The sequence below is a fragment of the Aotus nancymaae genome, unplaced genomic scaffold (genome assembly GCF_030222135.1).
Source record: "Aotus nancymaae isolate 86718 unplaced genomic scaffold, 86718_ANA_hifiasm-v0.15.2.pri h1tg000012l, whole genome shotgun sequence".
NCBI lineage: Eukaryota > Metazoa > Chordata > Mammalia > Primates > Aotidae > Aotus > Aotus nancymaae.
This window is the reverse complement of record NW_026988423.1, coordinates 23,717,650-23,739,016: the sequence shown is the minus strand read 5'-3', so window position 1 is coordinate 23,739,016 and position 21,367 is coordinate 23,717,650. Positions and strand designations below refer to the sequence as shown.

Sequence of the window (21,367 nt, the reverse complement as noted above, 5' to 3'; positions counted from 1 at the left end):
GTCACAGCCTGGCTGTGAAGAGCTGAAGAGCTGAGCACTCTGGGACTCTGCTCAGGGACCAGGCTCAGCAGGAGGCAAAGGCTTCTGGGGAATGCCTACACATGCCGGACAGGGCCCTCTCCCCCCAGCCACCAGTCCCTCGTCCATGTCCTCAGCAACGGCCTTTCAAAGGATAACCAGTTGTCTAGTTTATAAACTTCAATTTGACTTTAATAAATTAAATTCCAAGCCATCACACAGCAATGGACATCATCATCGTCTCCCAACACACAGAAGTGCAGCCTTGCATGGCTTCATCATCAGTTTTTAAATAAAGCCCCTAAAGCCATCTCTCTGGGGAAGGCTTCCCACCAGGCTCCAGGCTCCCTCCTTCCCACAGAGCCACTGCTCACAGAGAAGGCATCAAGTACAAAAAACGGTAATAAACGGGGAGGGAGGAATGAGGAGCAGGAGGGGAGGCAGGGAGGTGGGGAGTACCTGCCCCCCATCCCGAGCCGGCCCTGCTCTCTGTGAGCTGCCAACATTCTCAGAGGCAGACACTGGTGCTGGTCTGAGTGGGGACCTGAGGGAGGTGTGGGAGCCCCATCCCAAAGGGAATTACCCACCCTCCTGGGACAGAAAAGAAGGGTCACCTGGGAGAGATGCCCTCTAGCATCTGTTCACGGAGGGTCCTAAGCCACACATATAAATAGAAAAGAGAATAAATAAGGGAGGAAGGGTCAGCTGAAGAGCTGAGCACTCTGGGACTCTGCTCAGGGACCAGGCTCAGCAGGAGGCAAAGGCTTCTGGGGAATGCCTACACATGCCGGACAGGGCCCTCTCCCCCCAGCCACCAGTCCCTCGTCCATGTCCTCGGCAACGGGTGCCCACTTCTCATGGGCTTCCCGTTGCAAGTATCCTTCCAACCGGCCCCACAGCCCAGGGTGGACAGGGCTTCCTGGAACCCAGAGGGCTTTCCTGGCCCAGGCGCTTGGGATCCAGGAAGGGGAATGGAAGGGGAGGTGGGGAATGGGCTGAGATTCGTGCCCTTTCCTCGCTCAGGAGGTGAGGAGGGTCCTCAGAGCTGGGGGCTGGGGTTGCCATTGGCCTTGGGTTTGGATTTGAAGGAAAAGCGCTTGATAAGGCGGCGAGAAAAGCTGCCGGCCTTCTTTCGGACACTGGGCGTGGCCGTCGCGTTGGAGAGGTCATCGTGTGATTGGCTCAGGCCAGCTTCCTTCTGTCGAGGCCTCCGGCGGAAGATGAGCTTGGTGCCGCTGCGCAGGAAACTCACTGCAGGGGAAGAGGGGAAGCTGAGGCAGAGAGGGGCACAGGGTAGGGTGAGACGCGGGTCAGAGGCACGGCCGAGAATGGAGGCGTGGAGGATGTGAAACAGGATCAGTTCCGTGGCCCAGAAGCCAGGCTTCCTCAGGAAAGAAAGCAGAAACATACTCCTCCATAAGGCTTCGTGAAAAAAAGAAAAAAGAAAACGAAAGCAGAAACAAACGTGCTTTATCCTTCCTGAGGCAAGTCGTGGTACTTGTGGGGATCTGTGTGCACTCCTAACTCTGCCCGCAAACAAAACGTCATGGGGCTGACTGCTTTGTGAGGACAGACTGGGATTGGGCCTCTTTCTTATGGGAAGACAAAAGCTACCAGAGGGTACTCCCACAAGCCTATAAATCATGAGGGGAAAAGTGGGTTGACACTGACTTGTTAACCGAATTCCAGGCTATGAGCAGGAAGTGGTGCGTCTGGAAACTTCAAAGAGGTAAATTCAGAACCAGTATAATGAGCAAGGTGCTCACCCAGTAGGCTTTGGAGGTAGAAACCTCATTATCTCAAGAAGTGATGCAGGCTTAAAAAATAAATAGATATATCCGTGGTTGACAGACTCACTGGTAGAGGAATGAAAATGTTTTAGGGTAAGCCTCTCATCTTTTAAAGTTAGAAGAACTACCACCACTGGTCACAGCCTGTCTTGCTGCCAGAGGGACAATCCTAGCATTGGCCTGGGATAGGATTTCTTATACTCATGGGGGAGAGGGTGCAGAATGAAAGGGAAGAATTTTTCCTTTTGAGACAGGGTCTCACTCTGTCACCCAGGCTGGAGTGCTGTGGCACAATCATGGCTCACTGCAGCTTCAACCTCCCAGGCCCAAGGAATCCTCCCACCTCAGCCCTCTGAGTAGCTGAGATTACAGGTGTGTGCCACCATGCCCAGCCAATTTATTGTAATTTTAGTAGAGACGGGGTCTCGCCATGTTGCCCAGGCTGGTCTCAAACTCCTGGACTCAAGTAATCCGCCCACCTTGGCCTCCCAAAGTGCTGGCATGAGCCACCATACCCAGCTTGGGAATAAATTTTTATAATTTTTTTTAAAGGGCAGGAAAACTGGCATTTAGACTCAGGAAGAAAGAAAAATGGAAGTAAAGGGAAATAATTTGGCATCCCTTCCTATCACAAGCCTGTCAGATCCAGGCCAGGAACCAAGGCAACAAGGTCCACCCCCCAGGCTAGCTTGGCTGAATTAGGCTGGCTACTCCAGCTATCTCTTAGGGGAGGAAGGAGAAGGCACGCTGGCTTGAGGTACCCCAGGTCATGATATGTGTGTAAGAGAAGAGATGTGCTCTAGCATCTGTGTCAATAATAGAGAAGAAAACAAAGAAAAGAAGAAGAGATCGGGGCACCCTGCCAGTGTCCCCCTACCTTTGTGATCCTTGAGGCTTCGGGTCTCCAGGGCACCAGTGGACCCCGTTTCCGACTCAACGTCATCCACAGATGGTCTCTCAGAAATATCCGAACGGGTTGTCTCGTCTGCTTCCTGGATACTTGTGGGACTGGAGAGGGCATCTAGGGGTCCTGGGGACATGGCTGGTGGGTCTGAGGGAGGTGAAGAGGGACCTCCGCTGGTCCCTGCATCATCCTGCATTGAGGCTTCCAGGGATGCCGCATAGCCCAGGGATAGTGCCAACTCGTCCTGAGCAATGGGCACCTGGCAGGAGGGACAAGTTTTAATGGGCAGGAGTGACCCATTAGGGCTTTCTCCCCATCCCAGCTCCTCTCCCCAGAGCCCTGTTACCTTGGAAACACCAGAGATGATAAGAGTGCTGCGCTTGGTGGGTGTCTTCTTGGCCGCCCGCCCACTGGGCTCCGTCAGCTGGCGAATCGCTGTCTCTGCTACAGGGTCCAAGCCGTTGGAAAGATGGCTGTCCCCTGCGGAGGGGTGCAGAGGATGGATAACCTGACTTCTCCCTGGCTATTTCTTAGATTCAAACTCCTGTCCCACCCAGAGTACTTTTTGATGCTGGGGCACCAGGGCCAACCCACACTCATGCACCCCATTCCCCACTCACGGCTGCTGCTGTGGGAGGTATTGCTGGGGCCACTGCTCTCACTCAGCACAGTTGTCGTCTTCTCAGTCACCTCCACCTTGGACGGGGAGCGGGAGGGGGAGTCTGGTGGGTGGGGGAGGGTCAGTGAGCTGGGAGGTGCTTCAGAGTGGCCCCTACCCCTACTGTCTTTGTGGAGATACAGACTTTGGGTGACTCCGAGGGGAAGAATGATTAAGGGTGATTAATCACAAGAGTGATTAAGAAGATACCAGGGGACTAAAAGACACCCCAGGAGCCAATGGGAGTGTAGGAAAGTGCCTTGGGACCTGCTGAGGGTGTGGGGAGATGCTATGAAAATATAGAGGGGATGGGGGGTACTGGGGTCCCCTGAGGTAGGGGCAATTCCATGGGGCCCCTAAGATGGCAGAAGTGCCATGGGGCCCCTAAGATGGCAGAAGTGCCATGGGGGCCCACTGAGTGGGGCAGAAATGCCACAGAGGCCTCTGGGTTTGTTGGAGGACCCCAGGGGGTGCTGGAAGGCTGAGGGCAGAGGGATGGACAATTGTGGTCAGCTGGGGCTAAGGACAGGGAAGGAAAGAGACCTGTGAAAAGCCAGAGTAAAAGCTGGAAGGTGGGAGTGCAAGAGTCCTGTGTGAGGAGGGGCAGGAGGATCCAGAAGGGTGGCAGAGTGAGAGGAATTGTTGTGGAAATGGCAGGAGGTAGGGGAAAGTTCGAGAGAGACAAAGATTGGGAGGAAGATGTGGTAGGATTGGAATGGAATGTCTGAAGACAGGTGGAGTTGGAATTAAGGCTTTCTCTCCTCTTTCACTGTCCCGCCTTGGGTCTGCAGTCCCCGGCCCCTGGCTAGAGCTGGGCTCCCAGGCTCCTTCTCTTTACCTAATTTGCCATCTATACGGGGCCGGGACTGGACGGTGGTGACTGTGGTGACAATGGTGCCATCGGGCATGATGGTCCGATCAAGCTCAATCTTCTTGGTAGGTGTGATGCTGGGGCGTGGAGTGGAGGAGGTGGGAGTACCCAGGTTCCGGGGAGAGCCCTCCTCGTACTGAAGCTGCCCACGGGTGGGAGAGAGAAGAGGCAGGGCCTCAGAGACTGCCCATCCCCTGTGTCCTCCCGCCTCCCCCAGGGCTCAGCTTCTCACCTCCACCGCCATGGTGGCTGCTGGTCCCAGGGCTTTCCCTGGCCCTGGGGTGAGTGGGCACACCTGTTTTCGAGACAGTGGTCTGGAGGGGGAGCCCACAGGCAGTGTGGCCTGGCCTAGGAGTTCGGCTGGGGAAAGGGATGGCACTGTGAGCTTGGCCATGACCAGGCACCACTCTGCACCCACCCAGGGGTATCCCTTCTGCCCCACACTCACTGTCTCCACAGCTGCTGCTCCTCAGCACTTTGAGGGTCAGCTCCCGGCTCTGGGGGCCCAGATCCCTGTGGGACAAGAGGAGATGGGGCAGGAAGGGGAAGATTTGCAAGCTGAACCCACCCTTGAGTGGATCACAGGCCAGAGGCAGAGAGCTGTGTACATAAATAAAATGGTACAAGTGCTCCAATCAGACTCTCCTGCCCTCCAAACTCTCTCTTGTCCCAAGAGAAAGGGACAGGGCCCGAGTGAAAACTATGCTCCTCAGCTGCTCATTCAAATCCTCCCTGGCCCTGCTCCTCCTGTCCTGCCAGTCTCTCAATTGCAAGCCACCCTCTTTCATTTGCTGCAGCTCTTCCCTCTGCCGAGAATACATTCACACTCTGATGAAATCCTACTCTTGTTCTAAGGTGTGGTTTAAATGCCATCTCCTCCATGAAGCCTACTCTGATCCTTATTCTCTCATGGGAATTAATCCCTCCCCCGTCTAGGCACTCCAACAGCACATTATATAAACCGCAACTGGCGAAGTTGTACCACCTTCTTTATGTACACCTGTCTCTGCCTCAAGCTTGTCATTGACCCAAGGATGGGAGCTGTATCTTGGTCATGTCTGTATCCCTAAGACCCGTGCCAGGGCCTGGCATACAATAGGGGCTCACACCAAAGACTATGGAAAACAGAGCTGATTCCTGCAAGGACTGTGCTGGAAGGGTTTGATCCTCTCTGCTCTGAAGCTTGGGGTCGGGGCAGGGTTACTCCTTACAGTGCCAGGTCTTCTGTCCACTCCACCTCGGGTCCAGCCCTTGCGGGCTTGGTCCACTTCTGCTGCATGGGGTTGTCAAGTTCAGCAACACAGCACAGTTCCTCGGTGCCTGTGAGGAACCAGAAGTTAGAAGACACTCAGATCAAAGATGGGAAGTCACTGCAGAATAAAGAGGCTGTACCTTTGGCAGAGGAGCAGAGAGCACCTGCAACCAACCATAGCCTTGGCAGTCCCACAGCCACTTCTAGCTCTCACCTTCCAGCTCATTTCCCAAGTGAGATGCCCGAAGCTGCCGTAGGAATAACCGGGTAGGTCTGGGAATGGTTGTTTGGGTCTGGGGCATCATGGGTGGCTTCTCACTGGGTACCTAAGACCAGAAGGTCCAAAGAGCAAGAATCCTGACATAGCACCCTGGGAACAAGGTGCATGCAAATCTTTTGCTTTGGGTGCCAACTCACCAGGCCTCCGGGGGCAGAGCAAGCCCTGAGGTTGACCATCATGGCTGGCTGGGTGCTGACTATGGCATCCTTGATCAGCTCCTCAATTGTGGAGAGCTCTACTTGTTCCTCACCTCTCTGCAGAGAGGAGAAGAGAACAAGGAGGTGGATACCCCAGCTCTGCCTCCCCTCTCTGTTCTGCCTCTTCTCTATCAGCCTTCCCTCCTTACCTCCCTGGCCTGCAGCTTGGGAAGCACCGTCAGGCTGAGATCTGGATGATCAGTGAAGGCCCAGGATATAAGCAGCCCCTCACCAGGGATTTCCTCCAGGTTGACTTCCAACTATGGACAGGAACAAAGTGTCTGGGCTGACTTGTCCCATTTCCCCAAGGACTCCTAATTCCTGAGGACCCACCCTTCCTGAATTCCATCCCAGAGAGGAAGCAAATGGAAGAAGCCGAGCCAGTGGAACCGCCCCCTGCCCAACTCAGTTTCCCACATCCCCTTCTACCTGTGTTGGTGGCAGTGTCAGAGTGACGTGGTAGGTCTCCATGGAGATGGCAGCGGGGGACTGCTGGGTCACAGAGACTGGGAACCGCACCTCCTCAGCAGAGAGCTGGCAACGCAGCACCTGAGACCGGTGAGGTGGGTCAGATGTGGGGGAAGGGTGCTCACCCTGCTTTGTCCTGCCCTATAATAGTCCAGCAGAGACCCTTCCCACCTTCCATTTTCCTAGGGACTTCATGTTTTCAGGATCATAAATCCCTAAAAGAATCAGATAAATCCCAAAGACTCCTCTCCCCAGAAAAATGCAGATATACACACATCCAACATTTTGCACATAATTTCAATGGTATCCTCAGACTTCTGAAGCCAATCCTTAGATCCATAAGGCATTCATAGACTCCAGGTTAAGACCCTCTGGACTAAAGGGAACCCTTGGGGTCAGTCCTTCTTGGACCCCAAAGAGGGCAGTGCCCATTAGACCCTTACCATGGTATGCTCGGATTGGTCTACGCAGGTCACATGACTGATGCTGGCTCTGGGTGGGAGTTGGGGCACCTCCTCAAAGGCGATTTGGATGGAGCTCTGAGGGAGTAATGTGGGCACAGGATCAGGTCTCTGGAGCTGCCCCCCATAGAGCTGGCCTGCTCAGTTGCTGGCTAGACTCTGCCACTGCGGAGGCCTCAGCTGCAGGCTGGCTTCTGGCCCCTCCTTGGCTCAGGGCTTTAGAACAGGAGTTAGTTCCCTCAAAGCCTGCCTCTCCATGGACCTGCGGCTGCTGGGAGCCACTGAGCAATGGGGAGCTAGTCCACATCAGAGAGAGATCACCTTGGCTGAAGACTCTGGCTTCCTCCTGGAACACCAGGAGCTTCCTTCTTCTCCCCACCATCCCTTTTATCTCCCACCCTACCCCCTAAAAAAGTTGTACATAAAAAAAAGTTAAGGTGCTAGTTGCCACCTACATATAGTAGTTGGGCAGAGTGGGAAAGGGCTAAGTCACAGTTAAAGGTGGTAGAGCCAACTTGTCCAAGATAAGAGCTGGAGAAATGAAGCTGAGCCTTCTTCCAAATAAATAGGATATGGAAGCTCAAGAGTATGACTGTTCGTATTCTTGGAGATGAAGACTAGCATGGCCTTGGGGATCTGTACCAGGGGGACTGGGAAGAGATACAAGCTCAGAGGACTCAAGAGTCCAGGGGCCTGGCTAATTCCTCAAGGCAGATAGCAGGATGGTATTAGAGAGCAGAAAGCTGCTTAGATCTCAAAAGAGCTGCTCCCTAATTCTTCCACAGTAATGGAAGCAACCTACTCCAGCCCCACCAGGACAGTAGTGCAGACACAGAATTGAGGAAGGGGCACAGAATGGGCTGGCAACTCTTCCTGGGGTCTTGAGATGGAGAAAACAAATCCACAGGATTCATTTGCCTGGCAAACCAGGGGAAGCCAACTTCTTTGCTCTGGTAGCTGTCTCATTCAAAGGCTAGGCCAAGGAAGACAGGGAGGTGGATGCTTGAAACCTCAATCTCCCCACCCCCTGCAAGGGAGGCCAATGTCCAGCTGAGTCAGCTATCCTGGGGAGTTGCTTCTGACCCAGGGACAAGGTACAGGGAGAGCTGGATGAAGAGGTGGGTTCAAGGTATAAACTGACAGATGCCATCTGGCTTTCTGTTGGCCAGCTGGGCTGAGGAAATAGAGCAATTTCTTGTGGCCATTTATGTTTCCAGGCATCTAGGGAACTAGCAAAGTAAAGCCTCCAAACTCACGGTGGCTGGAATAGAGAACCCTCCGAGCAAGGAGCTGATGGACTGTGAGAGCAAAGAGGGATTGCTGGGCCAGGATGGGAGGGAGCTCCAGAAAAGAGAGACTTCTACCTCCCACCTTATCTCCGTCTCATGACCACGCTTCCTGCCCCACTTCCTGGGAGGCCAGATGCCCATGGTGCAATGGGAGGAAGTAGGCTGGGCTGATTTGTGACTGACCCTCAAGGGACAGCTCGAAGCTCATCTACTGGTAAGGGTACTGTCAATCTGCTCTCCACCTGAACACTCCCCCACCCCCCAATGAACCGTAGGCCAGCATGAATGATGTATTTGACTGTGGCAATGAAATTACGGTGGGGTAGTGGGGTGATTCAGGCTCCTTGGGGATCTGCCTGACCACACCAGGGATTTGGGGCACGAAATGTTAAATGGGTGTGGTGGCATGAGAAGCAGGCAAATTCCTTCTGCAGGTGCATCTGTCTCCCACGCCTCAACACAACCAGCACCCAGGCAAGGCGGAAGTGCCCTCAGGCACAGGGATTAGCGTTGCTATGAGAACAGCAACTTGTGCATGGGTTTGGAGCCAAAGAGTACTTTGCCCACAGAAATGGAGGTTTGGGGACCCAGTTGGATTTCTACAACCTCCAGTCTCAGCGGCACCCTTTTCTCTGTTCTGGGAGGGGAAGAGAAGCCATAGGGTTCCTCAGTTGATGCTCACCCCCATCCGGCCTCCTAGCATGAGCAGTAAGTCTCTCCCCAGAAAGGAAAAGCTGAAGGGACCACCCAGGCGCTTGGTCCAACTCACCCCGTCCCTGCAGGCCTGCTCGTTCAGCGCTCGCACCCAAGCCCGCTGCCAGTTCTCCCGGAAAGACTTGAAGGCGAAGAGTGACGCCAGGAGGCCTCGGACTCCAGGCTCCTCGGGGGCGCCAGCCCGAGTCGCCCGCAGCCGCAGCAACGAGCGCCACACGCCCAGCTCCCGCAGGGAACCCACAGGTTCCCCGGCTAAGGCGGGTCCCCGGCCCCTGTCCCTCCGGGCCCGTGCCAGCCACAAGCCCCGGGCATACTGCAGCAGCCAGGCGAACACCGTGAGCAGCGAGGCGGCGAAGAGGATCAGCAGGGCCGCCCAGCCCACGTCCCGCTGCCCCCAGCCCGGATCCATGCTCCGCGCGGGCTCCGGTCCCGGTCCCGGTCCCGGCTGGGGCTCAGTCGCTGCCCCGGGGGAGCATGGCCCGGGCTGGCCGCGGGACGGGGGCGGGCTCCCCCGGGGCTGGGGGCGCGGGGTCGGGGGCTCTCCGCGGCTGAGTGCCCAGGACTAGTGGGTGCCACAGAGCGAGGAGGGGAGGTCCTCAGGGGTCGCGACGTCGGGGTCTCTGTCTCCGTGGTCGGTGTCCCTCCTAGCTTGGTCTGCAGCCGGACCCCAGTTAGTCGCCGGCCAGTGCCCGAATCCTCCTACGGCGCGGGCCTCGCCAGACCCAGGAGGGGACTGATCTGCAGGGACGCGGGGGCTTGCGGGCCGGCACCGGCTCCGGGAGGGCTGCGTGCGCAGAGCTGACACTGACAACATCGCCGGCGCCCCGCCCCCACCCGCCCTTAAAGGAGCCGCACCCGGGCCGGGTGGGGCCAGGCCAGCTTGGCGTTCCCTCGCTGGAGGAGGGCGGGAGGGCGAGCTGCGAGCGGAGAAGGTTCCGGGGTTGAAAATAGGCGGGATCTTTGATCACTTCGCCCCATCTTGCAATCGCAGTGCTCCCACACAGTTCTCAGCTCACGGCAAGAGTAACTTCACTTACCTACGATGCTGCCTTTGCTTTCCCCTGTTATTGTTATATTTCTACAGGTCGGACGCCTGTGAGGTTAAGAAGGAGGTGACCCCTTTGGAAATCACCGCCCCCTTCTCCCAACACCCCCAGACTCAGCGATTTCTAGCTTCTCATTTCCCGGGGAAAGCTAGGCCCAGGGTAAGGAGGTGCAGAGCATCCCTCCCAGATAGAAGTGTCTGGCAGAGGTCCAGCTGATGTCAACAGAGAAAAAGCAGAACCTGAAGCTGGGAGAGGTTGAGAATAGAACAGGGAATATTGAATTCCCTCCACCACCATCACCCTCCTTCCTCTTGGAGCTTGGACCCAGAAACAGCCCCATTAACCTCCTTGCTCGTGTAGGTTTGTTCCGGAGATTCCCAAGCCCAGGCTGTGTGTCTGTTTTTAAAAATAATATATTTCCATAGTAACAGCTCCTGCCTATGGAGCACGTGTAGAGGGGGTGGTAATGACAGAGGAGCTGGCAGTGTAGCACTGGACTATCAATAGATTCAGACACAAGACCTTGCCATTCCAAGTATGTGATATCCCAAGAACTGGTGTTGTAGGTACACTGCTACGCTGCCCAACCTCTGACCTCAGGAGCCATCTTTTCCTAGACGCAAGGAGTTGATTCAACTTCTGCAGGACTGGGGCTCATCAGTGCTTGCTGAGGACAGGGGAAGGAAATGCCAACAAAGGTATTCAAAGGAATCCTGGGGAATTCACATTCTCCCAAGAGCCCCTTCTTCACACATGTGGGAGTGTCTTTGGCACAAAGCCCCTTTCTTAAAGAGGTAGGATGGAAAGGTGTTAAGTGTCTTTCTCCCCAATCCAAGTCATTTTCTGAGGAATAAGCACATGACAATAAGAGAAATAAACAATGACCTCTGAAGTGTCTAGCTGCAGGGCTAGACAGAACCTGGCAGCTCAGCAACAGGTTTGTCTGAGTCACAGGAGGTGGTGGGGTAGCCTGGGGCTCCCTGGATTTCCCTGTAAGGAATGATGGGGAAAGGTGGGGGTGAATGAGGTAACCTCCTGTGGCCCTGCACATGCATTGTCACTGGACTGCCATAACAGTGGAAATTCCTAGGATCTGGGTTTCCAATCTCAAGGGGAAAAGACATGAAATCAAGGGAGAAGAGAACTCAGGGCCAGAACCCAGGGATGCAGGAGGAAGCTGTCAGGCAGAGCAGCTAGGGTTAGGGGAGCAGGTTGTGCAGGAAGTTGTCCAGTTAGAAAGTTTCACTATCAAGAACCTCTTCCCAGAAGAATCCTTCAGGAACCCTCAGACCTCCCAATGATCTCCGTTCTCTGACTTCTTTTGACTTATTCCCTCAACTCCTCCACTGAGTGTTTGGTCCTATGCCGCCAGATACTGCTTCATAATTCAGTCTTACATGAGTCTCCCTAGTTAGTCCTCCCTCTTCTTTTTTTTTTTTTTTTTTTTTTCTTTTGAGACAGAGAGTCACTGTTGCCAAGGCCAGAGTGCAGTGGCACAATCTCAGCTCATGGCAACCTTCACCTCCCGGGTTCAAGCAATTCTCCTGCCTCAGCTTCCCAAGTAGCTGGGACTACAGGCATGCATCAACACGCCTGGCTAATTTTTGTTATTTTTAGTAGAGATGGGGTTTCACCATGTTGGCCAGGCTTATCTCAAACTCCTAACCTCAGGTGATCCTCCCGCCTCGGCCTTCCAAAATCCTGGGATTATAGGTGTAAGCCACCACACTCAGCCTAGTCCTCCCTCTTTCACCCATTACTTAGACCTCTAGCACTTATTTCATTCTGCCTTAGAGTCTAGCTGATTGTTTATATGTCTACTTTTTCCATTCATCAGGAAGCTGCCTAGGGGTGGGAACGATGTCTTAGTCATCTCTCTTCCCTCAAATTCAAGATGCTCTAAATATGCTGAAGTAGGCTCCTTGGGGACAAGCAACTGCATTTATATCAGTTCATCCTCGACAGTACTGAAGAGCTTCCTATGCACATAGTAGGGATTAACAAACTTCGTAATTTTTTTTTTTTGAGATGGGGTTTCACCATATTGGCCAGGCTGGTCTCGAACTTCCAACCTCAGGTGATCCGCCCACCCCGGCCTCCCAAAGTGCTGGGATTACAGGCGTGAGCCACTGCGCCCAGCCCAAACTTTGTAATTTTAAGAAGTTTAACAGAAAATCCTCAAATACACTTTGAGAATTTCTATACCATTTCTATCTTTTGAAACATCATTCATGTCATGCCAGTGGAATGGCAAATCCTAGGGCTTGCTTTTAGTTAACAACTTTTTTTTCTAGACTAAAAGGGGAGAGGTAGGAGGAAAAGGGGAAAAAGAGTGATTCAGCTGCCTGGACAGAGCCACAGATAGGGTCCTGCAGATGTCACAGCCCCAGACTATCCAGAAGGGTCTCATTGTCTTTTGGGCACTATGAAACATTTTTGGAACAGGCTTTGTCTAGCAATCAGATTTAGTAGATTAGCTTTGCTCATTGGGAGGCACTCAGGGCTACTTAGAAGAGATGCACGTCTCAAACACTGCTCAGTCCATGGCTGCTGACAAGTCAGCTGGTCTGTGAATCCTAGGGCCTGCTTCAGCATTCAGGCAAATGCTTTGAATTTTTATGAGGAAAGGCACACAATTTCAGGTGACGCCAAAAGTCACGTGTTTGTTTCTCCTTCTGATTAGTCTGATAATCAACTGGTACTTTACCATCATGGGAACAAAAATACTCAGATTATATGACAAGTATCTTAGTAAACATGTTCTGATGGTCACATGTGTATGTGGGTGATTAATCCTTGGTGTCTCTTCCCTTGATTATGTCCTCCTGCCCTCCCCAGGAGGGTGGTGGCAGGGAGAGCTAATGATCTCTGGAGAAGAAAGAGACAAAGCTTCCCAATATCAGACTGGCAAGGAAGATGTATTAGGCTTGGCTTCCTAATAAAAAAGGAAATAGATACAGACTGGCTCTCAGACCTCCAGGGAGTCTCAGCATACTCATCATCAACAAGATAACTGAATGCTGCCTCCTCTGGGATCCCACAAGCTCCTCCTTTCCACCTGCTTCTGGCGTCTCACTGTCGCTGCCTTTGAAAGGCACTTCTACTCTTATAAAATCTACTGAAATGATACTTCTCTTCCTCAGGACCACTTACCCTGGTCACAACTGATTGCTCCCTCCATAGGCACCGATTCCCCTCAGTGCTTCTTTCAGACTCAGCCTTATTATGTGTGATGATGCCTTCCTTGTACACAGATGTCTGTGTTCCCAGCCCCATGGGAACACCCTGTGGAAAACACTTGCCTCCTGGGAGCTTCTAGTTTAAGAGGGGCACACGTGCATACACACAACACACACACAGAAAAATAATAGCAGTGTAAGTACTGAAAATTTATTAGAATACTAGCAAGGAAATTACAGGAATTTATGTGTTTTATACATATCTGCGTTTTTGTTATTGTTAATTAGAGCCATTTTCAAGTAGAAAAGCCAATTCACAACTGGGTTTTTTGTTTGTGTGTTTGTTTTGAGACAGAGTTTCCCTCTGTTGCCCAGGCTGGGGTGCAGTGACACGATCTCTGCTCACTGCAACCTCCACATCCCGGGTTTAAGCAATCCTCCCACCTCAGCCTCCTGAGTAGCTGGGATTACAGGCATGTGCCACCACATCCGGCTAATTTTTGTATGTTCAATAAAGACAGGGTTTCACCATGTTGGCCAGGCTAGTCTTGAACTCCTGACCTCAAGTAAGCTACCCACCTTGGCCTCCCAAAGTGCTGGGATTACAGACGTGAGCCACTGCACCCAGCCTCACATCTGGTTTTGAGGGAAAGAAGAAACTATTTTTGGCTTAAAAAGAGTCAACATGACCCTGACTTCTGGAACATGCTGTAGAGGGAAGAGTGGACAAAGTGCTAAGCTATTGGAGTCCTTTCCCTAACTCACTAGTGGTGATTTCATCTCTGACAACGGAAATCATGTGCCGCCTAAGGGCCTGTGCAGGAATGAAGGTAATAAAGATGCTGGTGAATTGGCTGGACGGGGTGGCTCACGACTGTAATCCCAACGCTTTGGGAGGCCAAGGTGTGCGGATCACCTGAGGTCAGGATTTCAAGACCAGCCTGACCAACATGGAGAAACCCCTTCTCTACCAAAAATACAAAGTTAGCTGGGTGTAATCCCATGCCTGTAATCCCAGTGCATGCCTGTAATCCCAGCCACTCGGGAGGCTGAGGCAGGAGAATCTCTTGAACCCGGGAGGCACAGGTTGCGGTGAGCCAAGATGGCACCATTGCACTCCAGCCTGGGCAATAAGAGCGTAACTCCGTCTCAAAAAAAAAAAAAAAAAAAAAGATACTGGTGAATTGTTTGCAGGGGCACAGGCCAAGCAAAATGCATAGTGACCTGCAGGAAAAAAACTGACTGTGAGTTCCTCAGGCTCCCAGGAAGCCAGTTGTGAGTCTGATTCCTCTGCCGCCTCAGCTTTTTCCAGAGCCTTGAAATCTCCATCTGCTCTTTGTGGGAGCTTGGTACAATGCAGTGATCCAGGACCAAGAAGAAGTCTCGAGTTACCCAAGACCTGAGGGTACTCCCAATCCCTCACTGAAGTGCTGAGCTCGGTTGCCGGGCAACTAACTGCTACAGTTGGGGCAGAAGGTGGATGAGATGTTAAGAAAAAATATCAGGATCGAGGACAAGAAAAACAGAGTGGGAGGGGCTTTTCTTTCTTTCTTTCTTTCTTTTTTCTTTTTTTGAGACGGAGTTTCGCTCTTTACCCAAGCTGGAGTGCAATGGCGCGATCTCGGCTCACCGCAACCTCCGCCTCCTGGGTTCAAGCAATTCTCCTCTTAGCCTTCTGAGTAGCTGGGACTACAGGCATACTCCACCACGCCCAGCTAATTTTTGTATTTTTAGTAGAGACGGGGTTTCACCATGTTGACCAGGATGGTCTCGATCTCTTGACCTCGTGATCTACCCGCCTCGGCCTCCCAAAGTGCTGGGATTATAGGCGTGAGCCACCGCGCCCGGCCCGGGAGGGGCTTTTCAAAGATCTACGCTTTAGAATTTACACCATCCTTCCAAATCTTAGCTGCGTTTCCGGGAACTGAGCTGCGTTTACCTTGGCTTCCGATTACCTTGGCAACAAGTTTCCTGCAAGGAACAGGCGCGGCTCCACATCCTCGAACCTGCTCCCCACCCCCTGCCTTTCGATAGCCATCTTCCTGGAGCCGGAGGCCTCCCAGATTAAGGGCGGGGTACGGGCCCTTTAAACTTGACCTACGGAGGCAGACGGAGCTAAAACTGACGGCAACCGGAATGTGAGCGGTGTCAGACACGTGGTACAAGGAGGCATTCATCTTGGAACCGGGCAACTGGCATTTCCGCTCTGGAAGTATCTTTAACATAATGTTAGGGAAGCATCCGTTCTTGGCTGCCTTTCTTTCATTGCTTTTCCGATACTCTCGCGATGATTCTACTCTCGAACAAAGGATGAAATTCAGAATCATACTTCTCTTCCACCCCCACCTCCACACTCTAGTGCCCATATTAAAAATGGCGGCCGCCGCCTTCCGCAGTGATAGTTGTTCAGCGAATAAGATCCGGGCGGAAACAGTAGGTACGCAGGTGCAGCGAGGCAGAACCTAGGTTGCTTTAGAGAGGTTCTCGGGGGTCCCGAAGGCGGCTCAAGTCAGAGTTGTTGGGTTTTGCTCAGATTGGTGTGGGAAGAGCCTGCCTGTGGGGAGCGGCCACTCCATACCGCTGAGGCCTCAGGACTGCTGCTCAGCTTGCCCGTTACCTGAAGAGGCGGCGGAGCCAGGCCCCTGACCGGTCACCATGTGGGCCTTATCGGAATTACCCATGCCGCTGCTGGTGAATTTGATCGTCTCGTTGCTGGGATTTGTGGCCACAGTCACCCTCATCCCAGCCTTCCGGGGTCACTTCATCGCTGCGCGCCTCTGTGGTCAGGACCTCAACAAATCCAGCCGACAGCAGATGTGAGCAGCCGTACACGGGTCCAGGCAGGGGACAAGGGCTAAGGAGGGAGTAGCCAGGGTGGGGGCGGGGACCGGGGTGCTAGACCATTCGTGGAGACTCAGAACTAACCCAGACAGCCTGGGACTCAGAGAGGTGATGGGTACTTACTCGCATTGGGGAAGGGATGGGTAGGGACCCTTGGGTGTTTAGGGACTGTAAGAGTGGTGCTCTCCTTCCTCCGCCCCCCTCACCACTTCCCAAAATAAAGAACTGGGAATGAGGAGATCACTTTGGGTTATTGTAATACCTGCACTAGTGAGTGACCACGCCCCCTTTCCTCCCCGCCTCCCCTCGCCTCCTTGCTGCTGGGCCACAGCCCAGAATCCCAGGGAGTGATCAGCGGTGCAGTTTTCCTTATCATCCTCTTCTGCTTCATTCCTTTCCCCTTCCTGAACTGTTTTGTGAAGGAGCAGTGTAAGGCATTCCCCCACCATGAAGTAAGTGGGTTCAGAGGGGTGGTTGCTTGTGGCTGGGATCTGGGAGGTACCTGAGAGAATTGGGGTTATTTGGGCTTGGGGGGACGGGCTAAGAAATGATCAGAAAAGACAGGAATTCTTAAAAGGTGGAATGGGAGCAGGCTTGAGTCATGGACTTGCCCGAGCCTCCCCCAGTTTGTGGCCCTGATAGGTGCCCTCCTTGCCATCTGCTGCATGATCTTCCTGGGCTTTGCGGATGATGTACTGAATCTGCGCTGGCGCCATAAGCTGCTGCTACCCACAGCTGCCTCACTACCTCTCCTCATGGTCTATTTCACCAACTTTGGCAACACGACCATCGTGGTGCCCAAGCCCTTCCGCCCGATTCTTGGCCTGCATCTGGACTTGGGTAAGTAGTCCTGCACTGCTGCTCCTATGGCACCTACTTCAGGGCACCCCTCCTGGTGCTCCACGTTATCTTCCAAGTGTTCCTTTTCTGTCTTTGTGTCTGCCCAGATCCTTTTTGGTGACACTTCATCTTATCCTCTGCCCTCACCACTTTTCTCAAATTCTTAAATCCTCTTCCCCTAGGTGGCACTACTTCTTTTCCTACCATGTCTCCCCCCAGGAATTCTGTACTATGTCTACATGGGGCTGCTGGCAGTGTTCTGTACCAATGCCATCAATATCCTAGCAGGAATTAACGGCCTGGAGGCTGGCCAGTCACTAGTCATTTCTGCTTCCATCATTGTCTTCAACCTGGTAGAGTTGGAAGGTAGGTAGAATTGAAGGTGGGGAGAGAGAAGTCTGAGTGTTAAAGGTGTGGCCTGATATATAGCTTTGGGAAACTCAGAAAAAAAAATATGTTTAGTAATTATAGAGGATAAGGGAAGCTACTTACTTTGCAAATAACAATGCAGACTTATTAAAAGTGAGAAAGAAAAATAGCAGCCCCATCATTTATAGCTGGATTGGCACTAATAGCTTGATTATGATCTTCTCCCATTGAATATAAAGTTTCACAGAACCCCAACATTACACAGGGTCACTCTGTGACCATAATGGAATGAGACCAAAACTAGACCCCTCCCTCTATAATCATGTTTGAGTACAGACAAAATCACAAGAACACTGAGCAACCCACAAAATGGCCAAGATCCCTTCTCTCGGCTAACATTAGCAACTGCTGCTGCTTTCCAATAAAACTCAGTTCCTACCACATTTTTTTTTTTGAGACAAGGTCTCCCTCTGTTGCCCAGGCTAGAGTGTGGTGGCGTGATCTTAGCTCACTGTATCCTCTGACTCAAATGATCCTCCTGTCTCAGCCTCCCGAGTAGCTGGGACTACAGGCATATGCCACCACACCAGATAAATTTTTGTATTTTTTGTAGAGACCGGGTTTCACCTTGTTACCTAGGCTGGTCTTGAACTCCTGGGCTTAACTGATCTGCCAGCCTTGGCCTCCCAAAGTGCTGGGATTACACTTTTGAGCTCCTGTGCCCAGCCAGTTCCTGCCACTTCTTAAACATTAAAATGCTTGATCATAGAATTACTTCTGCTTTCTAACAGCATCCAGTCTAGAGCAAAACTCTCTTTCATCCTCACCCAAAATACTCAAAACAAATCCTACTATAAGCCCCTCCTAACACTGTCTTACTGAGACATTCTGTGGTTCTCAGTGGTGTGTGTTTTCTGAAGTCTCCCTTTTTACAAGTCATTAAACCTAGCTTTGAACTATAGATGTGTTTCTGATGGTCTTTGGCTGATGAACATCAACAAGTGTTTATGAAAGCTAAGTACTTTTTAAACACTATCTTATTTAAATCTTGTAATGGTTCTATGTGGCAGATGTTATAATCAGCCCTATTTTACAGATGAGAAAACAGGCTTAGAGAAGTTAAATACGTGATGATCAAGATCAAGGTCATACATCTAAGAAACAAAGTTGGTATCCAAACTTATGTCAGAATGGTCTAAACCAAATTTAAGACAGTAACTAGTTTAGGAAGGCTTCATGAAAGAGGTAGAATATTGGGAGTTGCCTTGGGTGACATAAAAGGGGTACTGAGTTCTTGAAAGTGATTTGGGTGAGGTAGATGATACAGCTGTAAACAGAACTTAGATAAAAATAGGATCAAGGTATTCAGGGGAAGTGGGTATTAACTTTTCCTTCTTTCTTCCTTGCTTCCAAAGGTGATTGTCGAGATGATCATGTCTTTTCCCTCTATTTCATGATACCCTTTTTTTTCACCACTTTGGGATTGCTCTACCACAACTGGTAAGTAGGCCTTGGATTAAGGGGGCAACTACCTGAACACATGGTAAAGATGGTCCTTATCATAACCCACCTTGTGGTGGAGAGGCTACACCTGTGCATACCTCTGTGGAGTTTTCTGCATCTTCAGTTGGTTGTATTCTGAAATTTCTCTCTACCCAGCAGTAGTTGGGGATGAGTGCATGGAGGTCCCAGGAACAGATGAATTCAGGGCCTTGGATCCTGCAGAATTGCTGGGCAACTGGAGTCTCCTCTGAGTCAGAACTAGGGTCAAGGCCAGTCCAGTGCCCATAGGGTGTAATGTGAGAGAAAGGGTTGGTAATGCCTCTTGCCACTGGCTCAGATCCTCTCCCCCACACAGGTACCCATCACGGGTGTTTGTGGGAGATACCTTCTGTTACTTTGCTGGCATGACCTTTGCCGTGGTGGGCATCTTGGGACACTTCAGCAAGACCATGCTACTATTCTTCATGCCCCAGGTGTTCAACTTCCTCTACTCACTGCCTCAGCTCCTGCATATCATCCCCTGCCCTCGCCACCGCATACCCAGGTAGCCGCTTTGGGGCTTGAAATGGACATCATAGCATTTTCACTTGGGATATCTAATGCAAGCCTATACATTTGCTGTGCAAAGGGAGTAGGCCCAAACAAGGACTATTTCCATGTGAGTAGCCCTTTATAACTTACAAAGCACATTTATTTGCATAATCTGATACTCACAGTGGTTCTGATAGCAGTAAGCAGCAGAGCTGGAAATAGATGTCAGGTTGACTCCACCTTCAATGCTCTTCCTATTAATTAGCCACAGGGAGGAGGGTTCAAATAGTGGCCCAGTCACATGAAGCTATCTTCCCCCTGCAGACTCAATATCAAGACAGGCAAACTGGAGATGAGCTATTCCAAGTTCAAGACCAACAGCCTCTCTTTCTTGGGCACCTTTATTTTAAAGGTAACAGGGTAACAAGGAGGTAAGGCCCTAGGTTGCCATCCTGACCTCGAGGAATGGGGAACCTAGGCCTACATCAGATCCAAGGGGAACTTGGAAGCATTAAACAGAGCCACATTCCTGAAGCATAGGTATTAGCTGAAGTTCTCTTCACCTCTGGCCCCTCCAGGTGGCAGATAGCCTCCGGCTGGTGACAGTCCACCAGAGTGAGACTGAGGATGGTGAATTCACTGAATGTAACAACATGACCCTCATCAACTTGCTACTTAAAATCTTTGGGCCCATACATGAGAGAAACCTCACATTGCTCCTGCTGCTGTTGCAGGTGAGGATGGGGATAGGGTTTCTACCTCCTTGTTTCCCTTTCTTCATGATTCTTACTCCAGCCCATTTCTCCTTGCAGATCCTGGGCAGTGCCATCACCTTCTCCATTCGATACCAGCTCGTCCGACTCTTCTATGATGTCTGAGTCCCTTGATCATTGTCCTTTACCTCACAGTCTCTAGGATTCCTGACTCAGGCTGACCTCTCTCCGGACCAAGACTGCCTCCTGGCCCAGGCATCTCTCACTTTTCATACTCCTCCAGATTTTGTTCTCAGCATTTTCCTTTCCCTGTGATCACTGGCATCCTGGGCGTTTCTTGTCCTCTACTGACGACTGATTGGACTTTGCCTATGGCCTCCTGCAACTTGCCACTCTCTCCCTCTCCATCCCGTCTTTGCATCCTCATAGGGTGGGATACAGCAGTTTTTTTCTTTTTTTTTTTTTTTGCAGTTATCCACACTCAAATTTCAGAGTCCTGACTCTCAAGGAACTGCTGGTCTTTGGGATAGAACTTGGGCCAGGGCTAGGGACACAGGCTCCAAGGTGACATGTCATTTGATTGTAAATTAAGTGTTCTGATTAGTAAGAGCTGAACAGGGGGCCACATGCTCCCAATGGAGACAATAAAGTGTTGTCTTTTTCTTATTGTTCCTGTAGGTATATTTCCTATATGGGCATTTTTGGGTAGATTGAGAGGATTGGTAAGAGTATTTCCTCCAACAGGATGCCTATCTCTCTCCCTTGCATAATCTGATACTCACAGTGGTTCTGATAGCAGTAAGCAGCAGAGCCAGAAACAGATCTCAGGTTGACTCCACCTTCAGTGCTCTTCCTATTAATTAGCCACGGAGGAGGGTTCAAATAGTGGCCTCCTCTCTCCTTTCTTCTAGCAAGAAATGAACAGAACTGAGACCAAACAGAACATGTTGAATAAATATTGAAATCCTGGCTGGGCATGGTGGCTCATGCCTGTAATTCCAGCACTTTGGGAGGCTGAGGCAGATGGATCACGAGGTCAGGAGTTCGAGACCAGCCTGGCCAATATGGTGAAACCCAATCTGTACAAAAAATACAAAAATTAGCCGGATGTGGTGGTGTGCGCCTGTAGTCCCAACTACTCTGGAGGCTGAGGCAGGAGAATTGCTTGAACCTGGGAGGCGGATGTTGCAGTGAGCCAAGATGTGCCACTGACTCCAGCCTGGGCAACAGAACCAGACTTTGTCTCAAAACAAAAAAGAAATCCTGATACTTGAGGTGGCATGGAGGGCCACAAGATTGAAGTTATCCTGTTCCGTGGAATGGGATCAAACTTTCAGAGAGTCGCTGGGTGTGGTGGCTCACACCTGTAATCTCAACACTTTAGGAGGCCGAGGCAGGAGGATTGCTTGATCCCAGGAATTCAAGACAGCCTGGGCAACAAAA

General features: G+C 51.6%; 2 protein-coding genes across 3 annotated transcripts; one reads left to right on the top strand and one right to left on the bottom strand.

The window, feature by feature from the left end:
- Positions 1–165: 165 nt before the first annotated feature.
- Positions 166–9,311, bottom strand: C2CD2L (C2CD2 like). Its single transcript, XM_012470326.2, has 14 exons — positions 8,958–9,311; positions 6,882–6,977; positions 6,400–6,519; positions 6,120–6,230; positions 5,911–6,027; positions 5,708–5,819; positions 5,453–5,561; positions 4,690–4,754; positions 4,474–4,601; positions 4,209–4,383; positions 3,333–3,434; positions 3,059–3,192; positions 2,686–2,971; positions 166–1,269 (listed from the first exon to the last, which is right to left on the bottom strand). The coding sequence occupies exons 1-14, from the start codon at positions 9,309–9,311 to the stop codon at positions 1,058–1,060; spliced, it is 2,121 nt and encodes a 706-aa protein (XP_012325749.1). The 3' UTR covers positions 166–1,057.
- A 4,990-nt stretch (positions 9,312–14,301) lies between these two features.
- DPAGT1 (dolichyl-phosphate N-acetylglucosaminephosphotransferase 1) lies at positions 14,302–20,595 on the top strand. Of its 2 annotated transcripts, XM_012470328.3 has the most exons (9): positions 15,287–15,943; positions 16,300–16,420; positions 16,595–16,808; positions 17,028–17,174; positions 18,593–18,677; positions 19,036–19,224; positions 19,536–19,623; positions 19,790–19,945; positions 20,024–20,595. In XM_012470328.3, exons 1-9 carry the CDS (start codon positions 15,783–15,785, stop codon positions 20,087–20,089), a joined length of 1,227 nt encoding a protein of 408 aa, XP_012325751.1. In that variant the 5' UTR covers positions 15,287–15,782; the 3' UTR covers positions 20,090–20,595. The 2 variants fall into 2 exon arrangements, with proteins under 2 accessions (XP_012325750.1, XP_012325751.1); XM_012470327.3 differs by having other exon boundaries at positions 14,302–15,943; positions 19,790–20,595.
- Positions 20,596–21,367: the final 772 nt, after the last annotated feature.